General features: G+C 38.1%; 1 protein-coding gene across 1 annotated transcript; it reads left to right on the forward strand.

Annotated features, from left to right (window-relative positions):
* The first annotated feature begins 1,470 nt into the window (after nucleotides 1-1,470).
* map1b (microtubule-associated protein 1B) lies at nucleotides 1,471-20,531 on the forward strand. Its single transcript, XM_057353009.1, has 7 exons — nucleotides 1,471-1,851; nucleotides 3,717-3,818; nucleotides 10,959-11,041; nucleotides 11,841-11,981; nucleotides 12,162-17,316; nucleotides 17,444-17,676; nucleotides 17,800-20,531. Exons 1-7 carry the CDS (start codon nucleotides 1,665-1,667, stop codon nucleotides 17,953-17,955), a joined length of 6,057 nt encoding a protein of 2,018 aa, XP_057208992.1. The 5' UTR covers nucleotides 1,471-1,664; the 3' UTR covers nucleotides 17,956-20,531.
* The last annotated feature ends 1,053 nt before the right edge of the window (nucleotides 20,532-21,584 follow it).

Consider the following 21,584-nt stretch of genomic DNA (forward strand, 5'->3'; position numbering starts at 1 on the left):
GCAAAAATTTTGAAAGCTAGATAGTTAATTGACAAAAGTTTTTCATAATTTGGGCTATAAAACACAAACAAAACAAACACAATATTACTACATTTTAAAATGAAAGGCTGGCTTTACCATCATTTATTAATATGAATGTCAAATACATTATGCTTAAATTAGAAAGTTTCAGGTGAACCCAATGACACTGGTGCAGTACAGCACAATATTAAACTGGAACATGAAAGTCTGCCATGGCTCTGCCTGATATGACATCATCAAGATGAGACAAGGAATATCACAGTCTCTGGTTAAATGAGCAAAGCAAAACTTAATAGCTTTGCTTTTTCCCTTCACTCTTAAAGAAGAAACAAACTTTGATAGTATATCTTGCATATAGAAAATGAAGACGTTTTAGGGCCATTTTAAAGTTGTGTATATTTCTTCCCATATAAAAGGAAGAAATATAGCCTACTCAATTCACAACTTCAAAATGGTCCTAAAAATCTGAATGGTCTCTTTGTCACTTTGTAGGACTATTTTGAAATAGTATAACTACATAACACCAATGATAAGAAAATGCCTATGTCTATATCTACATATGTACGGTATACCCATCCTCCGTCTCTCTCATCATTCGAAAAACATCTTAAAACTTTTTGTAAATACTGGTAAATGTTGACTTCTCTACACAAAAAACCCCTCTCTCTCAATTATTATTTTTTGTCAATTTAAGTGTGCTTTATTGGCATGACAAAATGTACATTCGTATTGCCAAAGCATTTGCAGCTGGGCTGCGTACAAATAGTGCAAGTATGTATACAAACGAAAAGAAAGAGAATTATAGTGATAAAATAAAATAAAGTATGATGTACTGTAGTGCAATTTAAAGTGGTTTATAATATATGTAAATATATAAAAACAGAAATAGAGTATAGTTTAAACAAAGATTTACAAAAGTAATATCAGAATAAAACAGAATAAAACCATAATAACATAATAGTTCTCTGTTTTTGCGAATCAAATCTTCATAGGCCTACAGTATAAATGATAAGAAATACACAATACGCTATTTCAAAATGGTCTTAATTTTCTATTTTTCATTCAATAATTTTATTAATGTTCGTTCGCAGATCGATTGCTACAAATTCACCCACGTAATTTCAGGGTTAATTTAAAACATATTTTATTTATATATGAAGAGTTTGGTTCCAAAATGAGATAACTCATTTAAAAATCACGTTTTTTATTATGTTATCATGTTTGTTTTTATTGTGTTGTATTGTGTTAGTTAGCTGTATTTTTTTGAGTTATTATAGCTTAAATCAAAACAAACCAACTGCAGTTAAAAAACACAATAAAACACAATTTAAAAAAACATGATTTTTGAACCTTTTTATCTCATTTTGGAACCAACCTCTTCATTTGTTCATCCTCAGATCTTTTCAAGGTTCCGACTGGACTCGCGCCGTTTTCTGATTTGCTGCGTGATATCCTTTGGATGAACGTGAGAGGAGAGGCAGCACCAGTAGTTCCTCATCATTATGACACATCACAGTCTGGTGATATAAAAGCCCGGGCCACTCCTTCTGCGCCCCGTCGCTCGGCTTCAGATCCCGGCCAGCTTCAGGTTGCCGGACAGAGGCAGTGAGTGCGCTAGTGAATGCATGTGAGTTTCTGAGAGAATGGCGACGCTAGTTAATCCTGTAGATACTCCCGCACCCTTCGGCGGTGCCAGTAGCATCAGGAACACGGCATCACCCGCATCCTCGACACAGCAATTCGACGACAGCAAATATTACCTGCTGGTGGTGATTGGAGAGCTGGTCACTGAAGAACATCTGAAGTGTGCCATTGCGGACATTGAGAAAGGTAGCTCGGCTGACATTTCTGTGGTGTTTATGCATACTAAAAATTTTGTTTGGATTTATCTTAGGCTGCGTGTCCTCTGCAGTTGCACTATCAACTTTAGTTCTCTAACCTTGAACCTACTTTGGGGTGCAGACAGAATAGCGGATTATTTTAGAACTGGGACTTTTAACAAATATTTTTGCAGACTGCGAGAAACTTTCCATGTGTCGTGTTATTGGATTTCTTTGTTGAGTGAATATGTAGGTGGAAACTGTAGCGCAGCCCCTCCCTGTTTGTAACTGGCGAGAGGATCGCATCGCGCCACCTCGTTTCTCAAAGACATCATCAGCACCATTCTGAGCAATGTCTGTTTTCATAGGGCGTGCGCAGCTCAATCCGACGATCCAGATGTTGTTGTTGGCCATTGTTTTACGATGAAGTTCAGTTTCTGAGTTAATAGGTCTTTTGCGGGCTAGTATGATTCAGCATGTGTATTTATAGTGCGTCAATCAATGCTTATCGCTGCAATCATGCGTCTGCTTGGATTTGATGTGGGGCGCGATGGTTCTTTGTTTCCCAGACTGTGTTTTTGTCCTTATGGCCCTGTTCTGTTTTAGTGTTAAAATGAGAATGTACGAGGGAGATTTTTCCTCTTCCGTTTAATGTAAATAACGTATTCAGTTGATCACTGAATGAAACACACCCAGTAATTGTAAAAGCAAGCGCATTGACTAGCATTACGTTAGCAAGAGCTGCGCACAAGCGCAAAGAAAGCCATAACTTTATCCAATTGACAGACTAGGAGACATTGTTGCAGCTCATCCTGGTCGATTATCATCCTTTTATCATCCTTACATTCAGCTCAGTCACTCATGTCTTGTCCGACACCGGCTTGTGGGCGTGGCGCTGTCCGCACTGCAGTGACTACGGATAGTCAGAAGGGCCTTGTTTGCATGCCAAAAGGGCGTTTCGGTTATTGCTGTGACCATGTGACAAGCGTCATCTGTGGTTGTGGTCCCTATAAGCATGGCACTGCACGAAAAAATGCAGAATTATTACAGTCCAAACACACCTACGTAGTGCATTCAACTTTGTAGTGCATCCTGATTTTCTTTGATCTGGTATCAAGAGTGCATTTGCATCGCTTTGATGAGGTCTTTGCTTTGAAGTGCATTCTTACCCCTTTTGAGGATATTAGGTAAAATTGATAATAGAGCTTTACAATTGATATTGCTTTAATTTAACTTTAATTTTACGTTTTTATCGGGCTCTGCATTGACCATAACTTGGTTATTAGCATGAGCACGGATGTCCAGTCTTAGAACATATAGATTTTCCAGACATTGATTTGCTTTGTAGGCTCACCACCCAAGCCCCTCCGTAGTTCATTTGATTGTTATTGTGTTTCAGTTTAATATGGAGGGAAGATTTTAAAGTTTTAAAGTTACTTATTAATGACACACATGGTTCTATTTGGATTCTGAGCAGTTTTGAGATATTGAGCTTCAAACTTTTTGCTTTCCATTTGACTTTGTAGATAAAACCTTTTTGTTTTCTAAAAAAGACCCAATATCTACACAACGTGAAGAAAAACATGACAAAATGTAAATAAGTTGTCATGGAATAAGAATATGTGAATAACTCGATTCTGAAAAAAATATTAGAGAGAATCTTATCATTTAAATGCGGCAATTGTCTGCTCAGTTTACAGAAAAATGCAATTACATTTTTTCTATATATTTCATGTCACTCTTATTTAGACTGATCTAGTTTTTTGTAAACCTTGTTGCATACAGTCTGTGTAGTCAATGTATAAAGAACTAATCTAAGCGGTTTTAGTAATGTGCTACAGTTCACATTTTATGCTTTTCCATTCTTACTTGCAGGAATTCGTTCATGGGACACAAATCTTATTGATTGTAACCTGGACCAGGAGCTGAAGCTTTTTGTTTCTCGACACTCTGCCAGGTTTTCAGCCGATGTGAGAGGTAGGCTGAACATGATCTGGTCTCTTTTTATCCCTTAGCCAGCTCTAAGCCCAACCATCTTATTTGTCGCAGTTTATGATGATGTAATGTTAAATATTTAAAGCAAAATTGATCTGAGTTTAATAATGATGATGAGCTTAATAATGTTACAATAAAAAGCAAGCACAGTCCCTGTACAGCACGTTTTATTGTATCTTTTTATTTTTTACACTTGCAGCTGGGGCGCCAGAAATATTCTGTTAAATGATAGTTTTTCCTGGAAAATTACATGGGTTCTCTGTTTTTATGTGTGTCTTTTTCTGTAATTTGACGGTTTTCGAGCGCATTTCAAAAATAGACTGTTAAAAATTCTGTAAAAAAAAGAAATATTCCGGCAGCTGGGGTGCCAGAAATACGCCATACAAAGACATTTTTTTCCTGTAAAAAAGTACGTTTTTCATGTTTTTCTTGTAAATTTGTCTTTTTCTGGAGTTTTATGGTTTTTAACCGTATTTCAAAAAGAAGTGAAAAATCAGTTAATAATAATTTTGTAAAATTACAGTTTTTTGGACATTATACATGAAAACTCTTTAAAAAATATCAGTCAAATTCATTAAAATATTTTTTTACAGTGTAATAGGAAACTAACATCATCAGCATGATTAAGCACTATGCCATTCATTCTTTGAAGCTGTGATTGAATTTTAATAACAGAATCTTAATGTGGTTTGTCACAGAACTTCATGTTTACAATTTATTTTTTCCAGAATATCTTAATCCACAATGTTTAAATGCGAAGTGCAGAACATATACAGTATGCATGGGATGAAAAGGGATGAAAGGAATGAAAGCTAAATGTGAGATAATTAGCTGAAACATTCAAGACTAAGGTTTTGTCTGCTTTTGAACTTGCACAAAAGGCTTGCACAAATATCTATGGGCTTCAAAATGCCGTCAGATCATATTAGCATATAAGCATACTGGCTTCAAAACACCATTCACTTCAATAATTAATTAATTTGTGATTTAATTTTAATAAAATAATTTTGATGTGGTTTGTCACAGAACCTTACAATTTATTTTTTTCCCAGAATATCTTAATCCACAATGTATAAATGCAAAGTGCAGAACATAAATGCATTTTGATTCATTTGTATAGTGCACCATTCTGATTTAAAGGAGGTATTTTAGACACATGCTAACATAGAGTTGAGGGAATGTAGCACACTAGGAAATGTTACATTGTCATGTTACACTTGCAGGTTATATGAATCTTTGTTGCAGTATTCTAATTGAACAGGTATATCAGAATTTAGTCAAGCATACCAGGTTTAACATAGAAAATGGTATGTTTGTTCATTCTTTTTAGATTTGGAAACAATTATATTTTTGATTGTTTGTGTTCTTGATGTTGGTTTGTAGTGGCTGCCAGAAGATCTCTCTGGACTAAACCCTGTCTCTGGTGACCCCTCTTCTGTATTCTCTAGTCTCTATCCTCCATTTTTTTGTCTCTTTCTCTTGCTGAATTTGCTGCAAATTCAGCTAAATGTGAAAAAGCTAAATGTGAGATAATTAGCTGAAATATTAAAGATTAAGGTTTTATCTGCTTTTGAATTTGAGGCTGCACAAAAGGCTTGCACAGATGTCCACGGGCTTCAATTTCAAAATGCCGTCAGATCATATTTTAGCATACTGGCTTCAAACCATCATTCACTTGAATAATTAATTATAAAGCAAATTTTAAACTTCAATAACATAATTTTTTTGGTAAGTTTTCTCAAAATTCTGATTAAACGTGCCTTCCTATTAGTCTCACACGACAGTCATATAAGTACATTATTTTTACAAGCTGGAAACGGTGGAAGTTCAATGGCAATCGTAAGGGACATATTTGACACATACACAAATAATAACTCTATAGTTCTCATCATCTCTGTCTTTTTGATTATATCTGTTATTAAACGGCGACTGCAGGCTCTGCTGTCCTCCAGCAAATCTCATTACTTTGCTGAGATCATCAGAATCCAGTTTGGGATTCTTATTCTTAATCAGAATGCCTTTCGGCGGAGGACAAACACGAATGTATCATTGGCTACTAATCCTCCCTGTAGGATAAACCTGTGCACTTGCCGTTGTTGATTCATTTACATAATTTAATTTATTGCTCAGTGGGTGTTTGTTCAAAGAGGCTTTTTAGACAATTATCAAAGGAATTTACATTATTCTGCTTTTTGCTTATTAAGGCTTTTAGAATGCAAAAAAACATTAGGCGTCCACCACGTACCCAGTGGATGTCTTGATAATTGCTTTAACTCACCAACCCCTTTTATTGTTCCTCTTTTTTGTTTATTAGTTTTTAACAGCAATGTCAGTATTATAATACTTCTTATAACATTCATTTTTAACACTAATAATTTTAGTGCAGAATATAGTAGTCTCTTTCGAAGGGTTACAGATAAATTGCAGGGGGAGGAGTGATTTATATTTCAGTGTGGTGGATGGTGAAATATAAATTAACATGCGGACCCACACACAAATAAACACATGCTTATTCATATCACATAGGCACATCACTTTAGCCGATGTCCTTATGGTGCTTGACACTTTAATTGTTTCCTTGCTTTAGAGTTTGAGCCTTCAAACAGTGCCTGGAGGTTTGATGTTAGATCAGCTATCATAGTTCAGCAGATGCACACAGGAACAGACTGTGCAGTATGTGATCAATAGCAATGCATCAGCTTCTGTAATGCAATCAATAAGCACTTAACTATGATTGCTGTGTCCACTGTGTATTTATACAGTGAGTGATCATCTGAAATTCTGTGATATGATTAAAATTAACAATACAGGATAATGTTACAGTACAGAACATGAATTGGCAATGTAATACAATATGATGCTATATTATCACGTATAGGATGCTGCTTGATATAATTCAGTCTTCTGGTTAATTCGCTTTTTAGTAGTTTAGGTTATGGGTAGTTTAATGGTTTTTTTTACATTAAGAGAATTTGGAAAATGCCTTTATCCAGCACTCTTTGCTTGTGAGACTGCCATGGTCAGGGGTTGGAAAAGCTAATCATTTGATGTCTTTAAGTTGAATATTGTTTTGTTGTTTGAAAGGGCCTTTATGTGTTTATGCCCTTTGTAAAATCCCATTTTGGGATTTTGTTAAGAGGGCAGAGCAGAATATGTACAGAGAGACAAGGTGAGGGAAAAGTCAAGTTTTACATTTATGGCATTGCTTTTGTGTGGATGCTTGTTTTGTTTGTGCGTGTTTGTGGTGACTGTTATTAGATGGTCCGCTGCCCGAATGCTGTTCAGTCTGTATTAGTATCAGAGACTGTGTGAGATCAAATCGGGACAAAGGGGGTGAGTTAAAAGTTCAATGAGGGCAGCGGATTAAAGCAAGCGTGCAGGTAAAACAATACTGAACCTGACACGTCCTGAATCGAATAGCAATGAAGTATGCCAGCTTTTTGACATTCAAGTGTGAATGACATCTGCAAAATAATTTAGGGTTTGTAGGTTTGTATCTATCTGAAATGTCTATAATGACATAGTATGCTAATTTAGGCGCACAATTTTAGCAACTCTAGTTCAAACTTCTACAGAACACAAAAGAAGATATTTTGAAGAATGTTGTTAACTTGGCGGCCAGTGCTGTTCGGTTACCAGAAGTGTTCTGCAGAAGAAAGAAAGTCATAAGGCTTTGAAATGACAAGAGGGTGAGTAAATTATTACAGATTTTTTGTTTTTGGGTGAATTATCCCTTTAAGGCCATTACAGTAACAGAAGCATATACAATTTTGTGTATGGTGGTGTTTAAAATAACAATAGAAAGAAGAACTAGATTTATTAGTTTGTGAAATGATTCCCAAAAGAGCGCAGTCTAACGTCAAGTCTGGAAAATCAAGGCGTGGCAAGGGATGGTAAAAGCACCATTTTACCCACCCATGTGGATAATAGTCAGTGGCACCAGTTAGATTTTCCAAGGGCAGAGGAAAACTCTCTGCTATCGAGCGTGTTGTAATTCTCAGAGCTTTAGTCCCTGAGAGCAACTGTTTTTGTCGCATAAATGGGTGTCCCCCGATGTGAGGCAAACCTTTAATGATGCCGCGTTTCCTCTTGCTTAAGTTTGGGCAACACGGAAATAGCACTCCTGACAGGTTTTGCCACCGAACAGACCTGAAAGACAGAGAAAATGCAAATGAGGTTGAAGAATATCTGCAGGTAAACTGCAGTAGAACACAGAGTACTGCAGAACCTCTGTAGAGAGCTTCACTGTGTTCCACAAAAATTACCCACACCTCTTCCCTACATTGCTCTGCAGATACCAGTCTAAATCTGATGCATTTTAAAACGAACAGAGTCCCTTATCTCCCTCATTTGATTAAAATGTTCATCCTTTTATTCATTCTGTCCTTATCTTCTCCCTCCATTCTTCAGTAGATCTTGATGAGGCAGGTTTTCCCAAAGGAACCCCACCTCCCGTTTGCTAATGATCAGAGAGAGTGACCCATATCTGAATCTGGGGTCTCAGTCATGCTGTTTGATTGCTTAGAAAAAAGCTGTCAAATTACTGCTCTGCCTCTGGGGTAATTCTAAATGTGCTTTGTTTACAAAAGATGAGAGGGAAAACAGGAATCAGAAATGATCAAATGAAAGACTGGGTATGCACTGAAAAATGAGATGGAGAGATGTTAGCATATTATCGTTCAATCATATATTTCATTTAGTCTGTTCTGCAGAACTGTTTAGTCTCCATTAACAAATGGATGGCAGAATTTTTTTTACAACTTAATAAAGATAAAATTGAGGTGATGATCTTTGCCCCTGACAACATTACCCCCAAGATTAGGCAGTTTTGGGGGGGTTAGCTCTCTCTGACCGCAATGACATGAGAAACTTGGGTGTCATTTTTGACAGAGCCTTGGTTTTAATAGTCATGTAAACTCTGTGGTTCGTTCATGTTTTTTCCATCTCAGGAACATTGCTTAGATTAGATCTATTGTTTCAAAAGTAAGAGATAAAGATGCTTGTTCATGCCTTTATTTCATCACGTTTGGACTATTGGAACGTTCTGTATACTTGTTTAAATAAATCCTCCATAAATCGCTTCTGACTAGGTCCAGTAAAAGGTCCCACATTACTTCAGTACTTAAGGACCTACATTGGCTTCTTATTGCTTTTAGAGTGCATTTTAAAATTCTAGTTATTACTTATAGAGCATAGTCAGGCACCCTCTTATAGCCAGGATCTATTATGTGCACATTCTCCCGGTCGGTCTCTAAGGTCATCTGACCTGAACCTTTTAACTATTCCTTTATGACAAAAGATGATCATGCTTTTTGTGCTGTGGCTCCTAGGCAATGAAACTCGCTCCATCTAACACTGAGAACTATGAGTTCTGTAAATTCAATTAAATTCACACCTTTTTGCACAAGCTTTTGACTAACAGTATGGCTAGGTGTTTTTTTTCATCTTTGGGATATTTTTGTACTTAATTTGTCCTGATTTTATATTTGATTGTATGTTTGACTGTTTGAGTTGTTTTATGTTTGCTGTGTTCATTCTAAAGCACTTTTTGACTTTTGTCTGTGAAAGGTGCTATATAAATGAATGTTACTTTTTTTATAGTTAACCTACAAAAATTACAATTCTGTCATTTCTTTCTTCTGCAAAACACAAAAGAAGATATTTTGAAAAATGTTGGTAACCAAAAACCGTTGGTCCCCATTGACTTTTATTGTATGGACACAAAACCAAACCAACGGTTTTCTGTTACCAACATTTTTCAAAATATCCTTTTTTGTGTTCTGTAGAAGAAAGTCATACAGGTTTGAAATGACAAGAGGGCTTGTCAATAATAACAACATTTTCATTTTAAAGGTGAACTATTCCTTTAATGATGACAGCAATACAATATTGTCATATACACAGCATGAAAGAGCCACTTATGGTTGTTTCAACCCAAAATGCTGTGTTGCTTTAACCTGCTGTTGGGTCAAATATAAACATTTTTGGGTTAATTTAACCCAGCGGTTGGGTTTGTTCTTTTTGACTCAACACTGGGTCAAACATAACCCAGCAGTTTTTGGAGTGCATGCATGTCTGCTGTTTAGTAGTGCCATTTTGCTTTTAGCATGAATGTTAAGCTGAAGCCTCTGTTTTTTAAGCCACTTTCAGCTTTCATGAAGCTCTCTGTCACTGAACCGTCATAAACCACATTGGGGGGGTTATGAAAGCATATTTGCTGTGAGTGAGTGAGTGATGAGGCTGATATAACAGAAGGGCAGGTGGGCTCATAGACCTCTGCAGTAATCGCACATGCTCTGCTGACAGTGACAGAGCTGCTGTTTCATGCATCCTAACAGCCTCACCCCGTCTGCACAGCTTGATGAATTTATAATAGGATTGATTTACCCACACGGATGGGGTGGGTAGATTTTCACTTGAATTTATCATGAGCCATATGGACAGGATATGAGGTTAAAATAAGATAGAACCGGAGGCTGAATGAAATTGTCTGGATAGTGTTGTCACAATGTCAGAGGACATATGAAATAGGACACAAGGACGACACAAAATTCAAGGACACAAAGGACACAAGGACACAAAATTCGAGAAAAGAGCAAACATGCACAAACCACGTTGAAATAGTCCTACTGGAAGCTATACCAATGAGGTGAGAAAGGATGACAAGTTGCTGGAAGAAGGGCAGAGGTTAATTAGATATCTGTGTCAATAGAGCATATAGAGAAAGAAATGTGGAGGGAAGGAGAGAGTATGTGCATGAGTACACACTAGGCAATTATGTAGGACAGCTGTCACATAAGAAACACACGGGTGAATATATATGAAACTAAGAGCTGAAGGAAGTGTGCTGGACAGGAAATGATGCCTAGTCTTTAGGAAAATTACAGACCACACAAGGTTTTTCCCAGAATTTATTTTCTTGCTAAATTTATATCCTGGCTTGACTTTGCGGTTTAGGTAACAGTGTTTGTATGGGCCACATTGTGATAAGCTTGTCTCGAAAAAGCATTTTCAAATACAGAAAAACAACTAAACATTTTCTGTTTAAAAAACAAATTACAGTAAAGTTCTTGAAGAACTGCATGTGCATTCGGTTTCTCATAACATACATTTTATTTGCAGGGCAAAAGAGTCTGCACCACAAAAGCAATGTGCTGGAGACGGTGGTGCTCATTAATCCATCAGATGAAGCTGTTAGCACTGAGGTAAACATCCACCCCAACACACACTACAGTGACTTTAAATAAACATATATTTTTGCCACTAAAAAGTATTTTAGTTTTGAGTGTCTGGTTGATGTAAAGTAAACTCATCTAAAACACCACTGGCAAAGTTAAATAAACCTCAGTGGGGATAAGAATAAATGCACAGCAGCTTGTATCCTATGGGACAGGAACACCATGACATGGTTACAATCTTGACAACAACAAACACAAAAGACTCATATTTCTAAAATGATTATATGTTTTTACATTTTAAAAAGAACATTGTTACATCATTCACTAGCATACACAAACATAAAAACACTTTTGGGTGTGTCTCAGTTGCAGGCAAACTCACACATATGCACGCACACACACAACCCTTGTTCACACACTGTGACTGCAGTTTGGCATTAATAATATGGTAGAACACTGCAGGTCTGAGTCTGGCAGACCGCCCAGAACAGTCAGTGGCAACAAACTGGAAAACTCTGGCTTGGACAGAACGCAAGAATGAGAGAGAAATAAGGCCGAAAACCAAAGATGCAGTTTGTTCTCATTAATGCAGAGTCAAAAAATATGTAGGTGGACTTATCATTTTTCTGTTCACTTAGTTCTTGTGACGTAAGTGAAGAACATGATTTGACATTTTATGCTAAAGGGTCACACAATTATTTGCCAGATATTACATTTGAATAATTAAGGATGTTCACATGTCATTTTTGTGTTTCAGTTACTGCCAATGCATAGTTTAAAGCAATGTAAATGTTTAATCAATCTTACACATTTTTTCTATGCCCAGGTACGTCTGATGGTCTCAGACACAGCTCACCAGAAGCTGCTTGTCTTGGCCGGACAGTGTTTTGAAAATACAGGCGAGCTTATTCTACAGTCAGGATCATTTTCTTTCTCCAGCTTCATTGACATTTTTGCAGATCAAGAGGTGAGCAGTTGTCACTGTTTGTTTTTTGCCAGTTTGATATTTCTAGAACGGGTCTCTGTTGAGTAAAGATTGTTGAGCAACTGTCAACAGATATTAAGATTCAGCTTGCAGAGTGCATTTCAACATCCTTTACAGGATCAAGCTGTCTTGTTCAATAAAATGTTTTCATTTGACTCACAGATTGGGGAGCTTTTAAGCACCGTACATCCAGCCAACAAAGCCAGCTTAACCCTTTTCTGTCCTGAACATGGTGACTGGAAAAATTCAAACCTCGACAAACACAACTTGCAAGACTTCATCCATATGAAGCTTAACTCCCCAACTATCCTTCCAGAAATGGAAGGTCTCTCTGAATTCACGGAGTACCTCTCAGAATCTGTTGAGATCCCATCTCCGTTTGACATGCTCGAGCCCCCTACCTCAGGAGGGTTTCTAAAATTATCCAAACCATGCTGTTATATTTTCCCTGGTGGCCGAGGTGATTCAGCACTGTTTGCAGTTAATGGCTTCAACATGCTGATTAATGGTGGATCTGATAGAAAGTCTTGTTTTTGGAAGCTGGTACGGCATCTTGACCGAGTGGATTCTATTCTCCTAACACACATTGGAGATGACAACCTCCCTGGGATCAATAGCATGCTGCAGCGCAAAATTGCTGAACTTGAGGAGGAGCAGTCACAGGGATCCACAACTAACAGTGACTGGACAAAGAATATGATTTCACCCGATATTGGTGTTATGTTTGCTAACATGCCTGAGAACCTGGAGAACTCGGCTGCTAACTTCAGGGTTAGAAGAAATGCTGAGGAGGCATCTCTCACTCTACAATACCTAAACAAGCTGTCTTTGAAACCTGAACCTCTGCATAGGAACACAGGAAATACGATAGAACCTATTATACTTTTTCAGAAAATGGGGGTTGGAAAGCTTGAAATGTATGTTCTCAACCCAGCTAAGAATAGTAAAGAGATGCAGTACTTCCTAAAAGAATGGACTGGCAGTGAAAAAGACAAAGCACCCATCTTTTTACCAAATGGAAAAGAATCTGAGCTCCCAGTCACATACTTGTCTTCCATCTCATCACTGATTGTGTGGCATCCTGCTAACCCATTTGAAAAAATTGTCCGTGTTCTTTTCCCAGGTAATTCCACACAGTATAACATTCTTGAAGGCCTAGAGAAACTCAAACACTTAGATTTTCTCAAGCATCCTGTGATCACACAGAAAGAACTATCTTCAGATTCAGCCCCGACACTCAAGCAAGCAAAGATGAAACATAAGACAGACAGTAAGGAGAGCCTGAAGTCCACATCAAAACCATCACCGAGCAAGCACCTCCAAAAAGAGTCCAAAGATGAAGCCTCTGAAAAAGTTAAAAAACTTAGTAAAACTGACTCCGTTCATTCTGTGGAAACTCAAGAGGTGATACAAAAAACTGTGAAAAAAGTAAAATCTGGCGAAACAAATATCAAAAGCAAGACCGAGCAAACACCAAAAATCGACACTCCAGAAAAAAAGAAAGTTGAGATTAAACCAAAAACTATAAAGAAAGAAACAAAGAAATCAGTGGAAAAGAGCGAAACAGATAAAAAAGATGTCAAACCCACACCCAAAAAAGAAGAAAAGATCAAAAAAGAAGAGAAGGTGAAGAAAGAAGAGGCTAAAAAAGAGATAAAGAGACGAGACATTAAAAAAGATTCCCTTTTAAAAGAAAGCAGAAAAGACGAAAAGAAAGGAACACAGAAAGACGAAAAAGAACCTAAGAAAGATTTGAGGAAGGCTGGAGGCTTAAAAAAGAATGTCGCTGGCACAGCAGAGGTAAAAAAGCCTGCGCCTAAACCAAAGGTTGCAGCACGAGGAAAGGGTCCCGGTAGTCCTGCAAAATCTAAAGACAAGGCTAAGTCTAAACCTGTCAAAAAAGAAGTTGGAGAATTAGTGGCTGTCTCAGGTGCTACTGCTGAAGAACCAGCTGCTGAAGCTTCTGTCACAGAAGCTCTTGAGGCTGAGAGATCATTGATGTCGTCTCCAGAAGATCTCACCAAAGACTTTGAGGCTTTGAAAGCAGAGGAGATTGTCGAAAATGACCAAATGCTATCTCAGACCAACATAGAAGATTCTGATCAAGGAGAGATGATCAAGCATGGAGAAATAACTCTTTGCAAAGAGTCTCCAGAAGCTGTAGAGTCCTTAGATGAAGGAATAGCAACCACTGAAGCTGAAGAGGAATGTGGAGGTACTCCAGGGGATCAAGAACTCAATCAAAAAAGCAATGGCACTAGTGAAAAATTTGAGGATGAGGGAACAGGGCTGGAAGAGTCATCTGAGACCGGCGATTATGAAGAAAAGGGAGATATAGAGGAAGTGGATGAACAAGAAAGAACTAATTTGAAAGATCATGTAGAGCATGAAGGGGAGCAGGAAATCAAGGAAGTATTAGATTGTGGCACAGGAGAATCACAATATAGACAAGACCAAGAAACTGAGAAGCAGAGTTTAGATGCAACCACACCACCAAAGCTCTCTGCACCTGTTTCTCCCACACCTTCTATTCACGATGAAACCCTGCCAGCAGGTTCAGAAAGTGAAGCTGCGTCTGATGATGAAAATCGAGATGAGCCTCCAGAAGAGTATACCACATCTGGACACACTCAGTCCACAATTGAGATCTCAAGTGTTCCGACTCCTATGGATGAAATGTCAACTCCAAGAGATGTGATGAGTGACGAGACCACAAATGATGAAAGTGATTCTCCCTCCCAAGATTTTGTAAAGTATGGTATTACCACAGATCATGAACGAAAGACACTCTCACCTCTCAAAGATCTTCCTGAGTCAGACCACTCAAAGAGTGATGCCACTGAGGGCCATGATTATCATGCATCAGCTTCCACCATTTCACCACCATCTTCACTGGAGGAAGACAAATCTGGCAAGGAGTGTTTAGCTAAAGACAAATTCTCATTTGGTTTAGACAGACTTAGTGCTACTACTACAACCATGCCTTTTGTCAGGTCACCTTCTGGCGACCAATATATAAACATTGACTATGTTCACACAGGCGTATCTTCACCAATTGAGCTGGGCACCACACTTGCAGGAGTGTCAAAAGAAATGGACTCATACAGTCCAGAGGACAAACCATTAGAGGGTCCTTTATCTCCTCAGTCCTCAGGTCATACACCTTACTATCAATCCCCAGTGGAGGAGAAAGATGGCACTCCACCAACAGAGGAAATGTCCATGCCCCAAGGTCCCATTATTGTTGACATCACAAGTGACAAAGAATACTCTCCCAAACAGGCTAGCCCTATTGATGAAGCGGTGCCCATTTCACAAGTGGAAAAGGTGCAATCACCTTGTCATGACACAATCTCAACCAAGGAAGAAAAGTCACATTTTGAGCTTGACAAGTCTGACAATAATGATAAAAAGTCAGCAACTGACAACGGTTCTTCATCCTCAATGCCGCCAGCTAAAGTAGAAAGTGTGTCTGAGACAAACCCATTTGCAACATTTAAAGAAGAAACCAAAATGTCCATATCTGAGGGAACCACATCTGATAAGTCTGGCACTCCGGTTGACGAAGCTGTTGCAGAGGATACATTTTCTCACATTGCCTCTGCCTCAACAGCATCACTTGCAACAAGTTCTTTACCAGAACCCACAACAGATGATGTCTCGCCATCACTACATGCTGAGGTCGGCTCCCCGCATTCCACTGAGGTAGATGACTCTCTCTCCGTCTCTGTTGTTCAGACACCAACCAAAATGCAAGAGGCCGAAGTCTCACTGTCTAAAGAGGAAAGTCCCCGGCCAATGTCAATCTGTCCTGATGTTTCAGGCAAACTGGGAATGCCACAGCAGGAAACAAAATCCCCTGAGCAGTCCACGTCAGTTGAGCTTGAACAAGAATCTCCACAAAACTCATTTGCGTTAGATTTTATCAAGCAGTCACCAGATCATCTGTCAGTAGGAGTTCAACGTACAGCCACTGAAAATGGTCCAACAGAAGTTGATTACAGCCCCTCAGATGGAGCAGCTGTCATGGGAGAACAGCGCAAACCTGGAGGAGTGGGAGAGAAGCCGATGCTTTTCAAAGAGTCAGATAGTACCCAAGTTGCCTCCGTTTCCCCGTCAGATGCTTCTCAGTCCACCCCATCAGTTACAACACCATCCCAAATTGGGGAGCCAAGAGAAATGTCCCCAAATGCTGAGTCTGTAGCTCCAAAAGTGTCACCCCGCAATCATTCCCCCTTGTCTTCTGATGCATCTCTTGTTTCAAGCGGATCAAGTACCGTTTATGGGGAACCAGACAAAGGTAAAATAAGCCCCACCTTATTTTGCCATGAGAGTGGAATGCATAAACCAGAAGACACCCAGCAGAGTATAGAGAAGACTTCTCCTGTGTCACCCCCTTCTGCTACTGTGTCATATTGTTTTTCACAGAAGACAGATGAGCTCAAACTTGGCCTAGGGACCAATCCCTTCACCGACGCAAAATCCCCCACCAGTCCCAAATTGTCATCTCCATGCCAACCTTCTCCCTCTTCCAATCAGCCAGATGCTGAAGAAAAGTTTTCCAGCAGCACATCATATTCCTACACCTCACAACATGAGGAATCTACCAAGAACTGTGATGGTGGATCTAAAGGGCCAGATACTTCAAAACCAAGTTTTTCTCATTCACGGGCAGATGTGGATTTGTGTTTGGTGACCTCCTGTGAATATAGGCATCCAAAGACTGAGCTTTCTCCCTCGTTTATAAACCCGAGCCCTCTTGAGTACTTCATGAATGAGGAAAATCCTCTGGAGGAGGAAAAGCCGCTGGCTAAGTCAGAGGGTGGACCACCTCCGCCTGGAGGAAAACAACAGAGCAAGCAATGTGAGGAAACTCCACCAACCTCTGTTAGTGAATCAGCACCCTCTCAAACTGACTCTGATGTTCCTCCTGGCACTGAGGAGTGCCCATCAATAACTGCAGATGCAAATATTGACTCTGAGGATGACTCAGAAACGCTACCGACAGATAGGACTCTCACTTATCGTCATGCAGACCCACCTCCAGTCACCCCCAGAGACCCCGCTCCTGCTCCACCACATCCTGAGGTCTCGATGGTGGATCCAGAGGTTCTTAAGGCTGAGGAGGCATCCCAAAATGAGGATGGAGGGAAGCCAAAAAAGAATAAAATCAGCAACAAAACCAAGTCGTCTACATCCAAGAGCTTGTCAAAAACAAGTGCCATCAAGGAGTTGAAAACATCTTCGCCAAAAAAGACTATTGAGGAAAAAGATGCCAAAAATGCTACTAATACATCTGCGTCAAGGGGAGTGAAAAGTAAGACTTCGGGTAACCCTAGCTGTACCCTCACAATTTTAAGATGAAATATACAATATACTGTATAGTCAATATGTAGTTTGCAATATGTTTCTTTTCTAACATAAATTTTTTCCCGGTTGTTAAGGAAGCACAAAGGCCAGCAGTGGAATGTCAGTACCCAACTGTCCACCAATGTATATGGACTTAGTTTACATCCCAAATCACAGCAATGCCAAGAATGTGGATGCGGAGTTCTTCAAACGTATCCGGTCCTCCTACTATGTAGTCAGTGGTAATGATCAAACAGCACAGGAGCCCAGTAAGGCCGTCCTGGATGCGCTAATGGAAGGAAAGAGCCAATGGGGAAATAATATGCAGGTATGACATCACAATTTATTTAATATTGCAATGTCTAATGAATAACTTCCTTTCTTCAACACAAGTCTTATCTGCCATGCAGTGAAGTGGGATATAATTGTATGTATTTTCCTAATCCTCTAGGTCACACTAATTCCAACTCATGATACAGAAGTAATGAGGGAGTGGTATCAGGAAACCCACGAGAAGCAGCAAAATTTAAACATTATGGTTTTGGCGAGCAGCAGCACTGTGGTCATGCAAGACGAGTCTTTTCCTGCATGTAAGATTGAGCTGTAAATGTTAAGATGTTGTATATCGGAGAACAAAACACCTAAAAAGATGTACCACACACAATCACAAAAGCAACTATTTTGGCTTACATTCCAACTTCTCACTGGAGAAACCTTTAGTTAACGTTTCTCCATAGAATTACTGTATCTCTTCTGAGTTCTCAGGTTGTAAAAATGAAGGAGTGCAGATTTAGGTGTGAAACGTTGTTTAATTAGGCTTTGTTTGCCACAGAACAAGCACGTTATTGGCATATATATAACAAGCAAGTTATTGACCTCCTCAAACACACACATACTGTACACACACACACACACACAGACAGACACAGACAGTGATAGATTAATGCAAATTGAACAACAGACCAAATACATAGTGAATGAACATTGTACTGTAAACTCAAATTTTCAACAAATAAATGGATCACATCACCCCATTGATTGCTAATGTTTACACCAAAGTTTGAAGGATTGTTATTATGCCTTAGAAAGTTAAACTGAATGTACAAAAAATATGATGCACTTAATATGAAAACGATTAAATGGTGTGTATGATCCACATTCACAAACACTTAAAACACATTACATGTATATCATATGATGTTAAAGCTATATATGTAAAATTACAAACATAATATTTCAGCAGCTCTGAGTTGTAATACTATAAATGTGAGGCTTGCTACCTTTGCAGTTAAATACCACACGGAACAAGGGTTTGACCAATTAAAAAAAGCCATGCGAAAACATGCATAACCTTAAAGGACTAGTTCACCTTCAAAATGAAAATTCTGTCATCATTTACTCACCCTCTTGTCATTTCAAACCTGTATAACTTTCTTTCTTCCGCAAAACACAAAAGAAGATATTTCGGAGAATGTTGTTAACAGCCCCCCATTCACTTGCATTGGTTACAATAGAAGTGAATGGGGGGCTGTGCTGTTCTGTTACCGACATTTTTCAAAATATCTTCTTTTGTGTTCTGCAGAAGAAAGAAAGTCATATAGGTTTGAAATGACAAGAGGGCGTGTAAATGATGACAGAATTTTCATTTCAACTACTTCTTTAAAGCTACAGTTAACATTCATCTCATACCTTTTCTTCCAGGACAGCAAACAAGTCATTGACTTGAATTTAATAGTTAGCCATTTTTTGTTTTATACCGTCCATGATGGGTTTACAGTCTCCAAAACGAAATTCTCCAAAAATTGCTGCTTATTATTTGCACATATTGATTATTTATTTCTGAGTAATAATGTTGTTATATTTCATGGCCTTATTTAATGTTTAATTTATTATTTTGAATTTGCTAGCATTCCTATGCAGTTAATAATGAATGAAGATCTTTAACAAGGAAAACTCACGTGGATTTAAAGTTGTGTGAACGTTGACAACAATTGTTTTTGTTGTCATTCAATAACTATTGTTTTCTTATGCTCTAAATAGGGTTGGTTTGAAATGAAAATTTCAATTTAATGTTTGAACTTAGCAGCGGTGCTGTATACATGGTATTGATTTGAATCTTATCCATCTGCAATTGTCATTTTCTTTTTTAGTCAATGTCGCCAGAGCCATCAAGTTGAAAAACTGAAAACTTTCCTTTCCTTAGAAATCTTTTATAAAATGCACTGTACTATAATTATAAATAGCCAGGTGGCTGAGTGAGTGACGGGATGATGTGCATGTGTAATGTATTTCTGTATACTTCACTTTTTTCTCTGCTTACTTTTACTAAAGAGGAAACTCATTCTTTACTGCCAATCAATCGTTGCAAGAATATGACTGACATAATTCATGATTCACTTGGATGATGTTTATTGCATAAAAACATCACTTTTAATCAAGAGCCATACACTTGAAAATTGTAACATCTCATTAAAGGTTAAAGAGATTTGAAATCCAATCATCCAATTCTTATGACACCACCACTAGACTGGTCAGATCATGCACAGATTATACCAGTATTCCAGTTATGTGACGTCTACTTGAAACACTTAAGGATGTACGTGTAAGTAATAAGATGATGCGACAACTTGAACAAACATGAACTGTGAATTTGGTTCCATCATGGTCCAACTCTTCAGGAGTTCTTGTTACAATAACAATACACTGTTTTTGAAATGTAACGTGTCAGACGTCACAATTCAAAACTAAACACTAGACTCTCCTTAATTCTGTGACAGCAGCATCTAACATTAACCACATGCTTCTGCAAACTGCATTGTTTACCTGCAAGACATCCAAATGACTACAAACACCACACTTATTGCCGAATTTTAACATTTGCCTTCACTTCTCTCCTCTCAAACCCTCACAATCTGTGCCCTTTCTGCGCTCACACCTTCGAGTGCTTGTAACAAGAAGTCCGCCGTTGTGTATGAAATATATCTATATCTTGTGAACTTGCATCTTTCCTCTTTTCATTCCTAACCCCATATCTAGACTCTAGAGGATAGTCTCAACTGGAAGTATTACCTTGTGATTTTTCTCATGTTTGTGTGCAATATCTTCTCCCACCTCTGGGGGGGTTTGATGTAAAGGGAAGTACAATTAAAAAGAGAGAAAATGAGTACACAATAAAGAATTTTGTGGAAAATATCTTGTGTTCTTTATTATAGTTTATGTGTGTGTGGGGAAGTGTGTGCTTGCGGTTGCTCGCAAGCAATTTTGTAAGAGTTTAATTGGCTATAAAAGAGATCTGTGCTCCAGGGATCATATGCCTCAGAAGAATTCTGTTAGAGATGTGGCTATGACTAAACTCACAAAAAAGGATTAATGCTGTCATTATGAGTCAGAAAACATGATTAGAAGATTATGAGATTTATTTAAGTGATAGTTTACCCAAAGATAAAAATTCTGTCATCATTTACTCCTCTTTGTCATTTCAAACCTCTATGACGCTTTTTTTTTCTGCTGAACACAAAAGATGATATTTTGAACAATGTTGTTAACTGGCCCCCAATTACTTGCATTGATTTTGTGTCCATACAATAGAAGTAAATGGGGGCCAGTGCTGTTTGGTTACCAACTTTCTTCAAAATATCTTCTTATGAGTTTAGCATAAAAAAGAAAGTCATACAGGTTTGAAATGACAAGAGTGTGAGTAAATGATGACAGAATTATAATTTTTGGGTGAACTATCACTTTAACAAATTAAACGTGCTATATTTAAAATAATAGTACGCAAATTTGTAACAAATGAAGAGTTTGGTTCCAAAATGAGATAACTCCGTTTTTAAAATTATTCAAAAATCATGTTTTTTTTATTGTGCATTCCAATTAATATCAATCAAACTGCAGTTGGTGTGTTTTGATTTGAGCAATTACTAAAAAAATACAGCTAACTAACACAATAAAACACAATAAAAACATGATTTTTGATCTCATTTTGGAACCAAACTCTTCAAATATAAACACATTGTTCAGTCAGATGATGAGGACACTGAGGGCATTATTCAAACCCAAACAGAACCACACTGTAGTGATAAATCAAAATGGAAATGTCTAGCTGCAAAGTGCCATTGAAATAACTTTGGCTGAAGTCCAATGAGAGACGTCCGGGTCACAGCATGCAATCACTTTGATGTCTCTGAGCATGATGCCATCAGAGCAATGCAGGTCAGATAGGTCATATAACCTAAA

Source organism: Triplophysa rosa, linkage group LG2 (genome assembly GCF_024868665.1).
Source record: "Triplophysa rosa linkage group LG2, Trosa_1v2, whole genome shotgun sequence".
NCBI classification, from domain to species: domain Eukaryota; kingdom Metazoa; phylum Chordata; class Actinopteri; order Cypriniformes; family Nemacheilidae; genus Triplophysa; species Triplophysa rosa.

What these genes read in the sequence shown, in the direction of transcription:
- map1b (XM_057353009.1), top strand. Translation starts at nt 1,665, where the DNA reads ATGGCGACGCTAGTTAATCCTGTAGATACTCCCGCACCCTTCGGCGGT. An exon ending in TGCGTCAAGGGGAGTGAAAA is followed by an intron (nt 17,317 to 17,443) that starts GTAAGACTTCGG and finishes CCGGTTGTTAAG; the next exon opens with GAAGCACAAAGGCCAGCAGT. An exon ending in AATGGGGAAATAATATGCAG is followed by an intron (nt 17,677 to 17,799) that starts GTATGACATCAC and finishes CTAATCCTCTAG; the next exon opens with GTCACACTAATTCCAACTCA.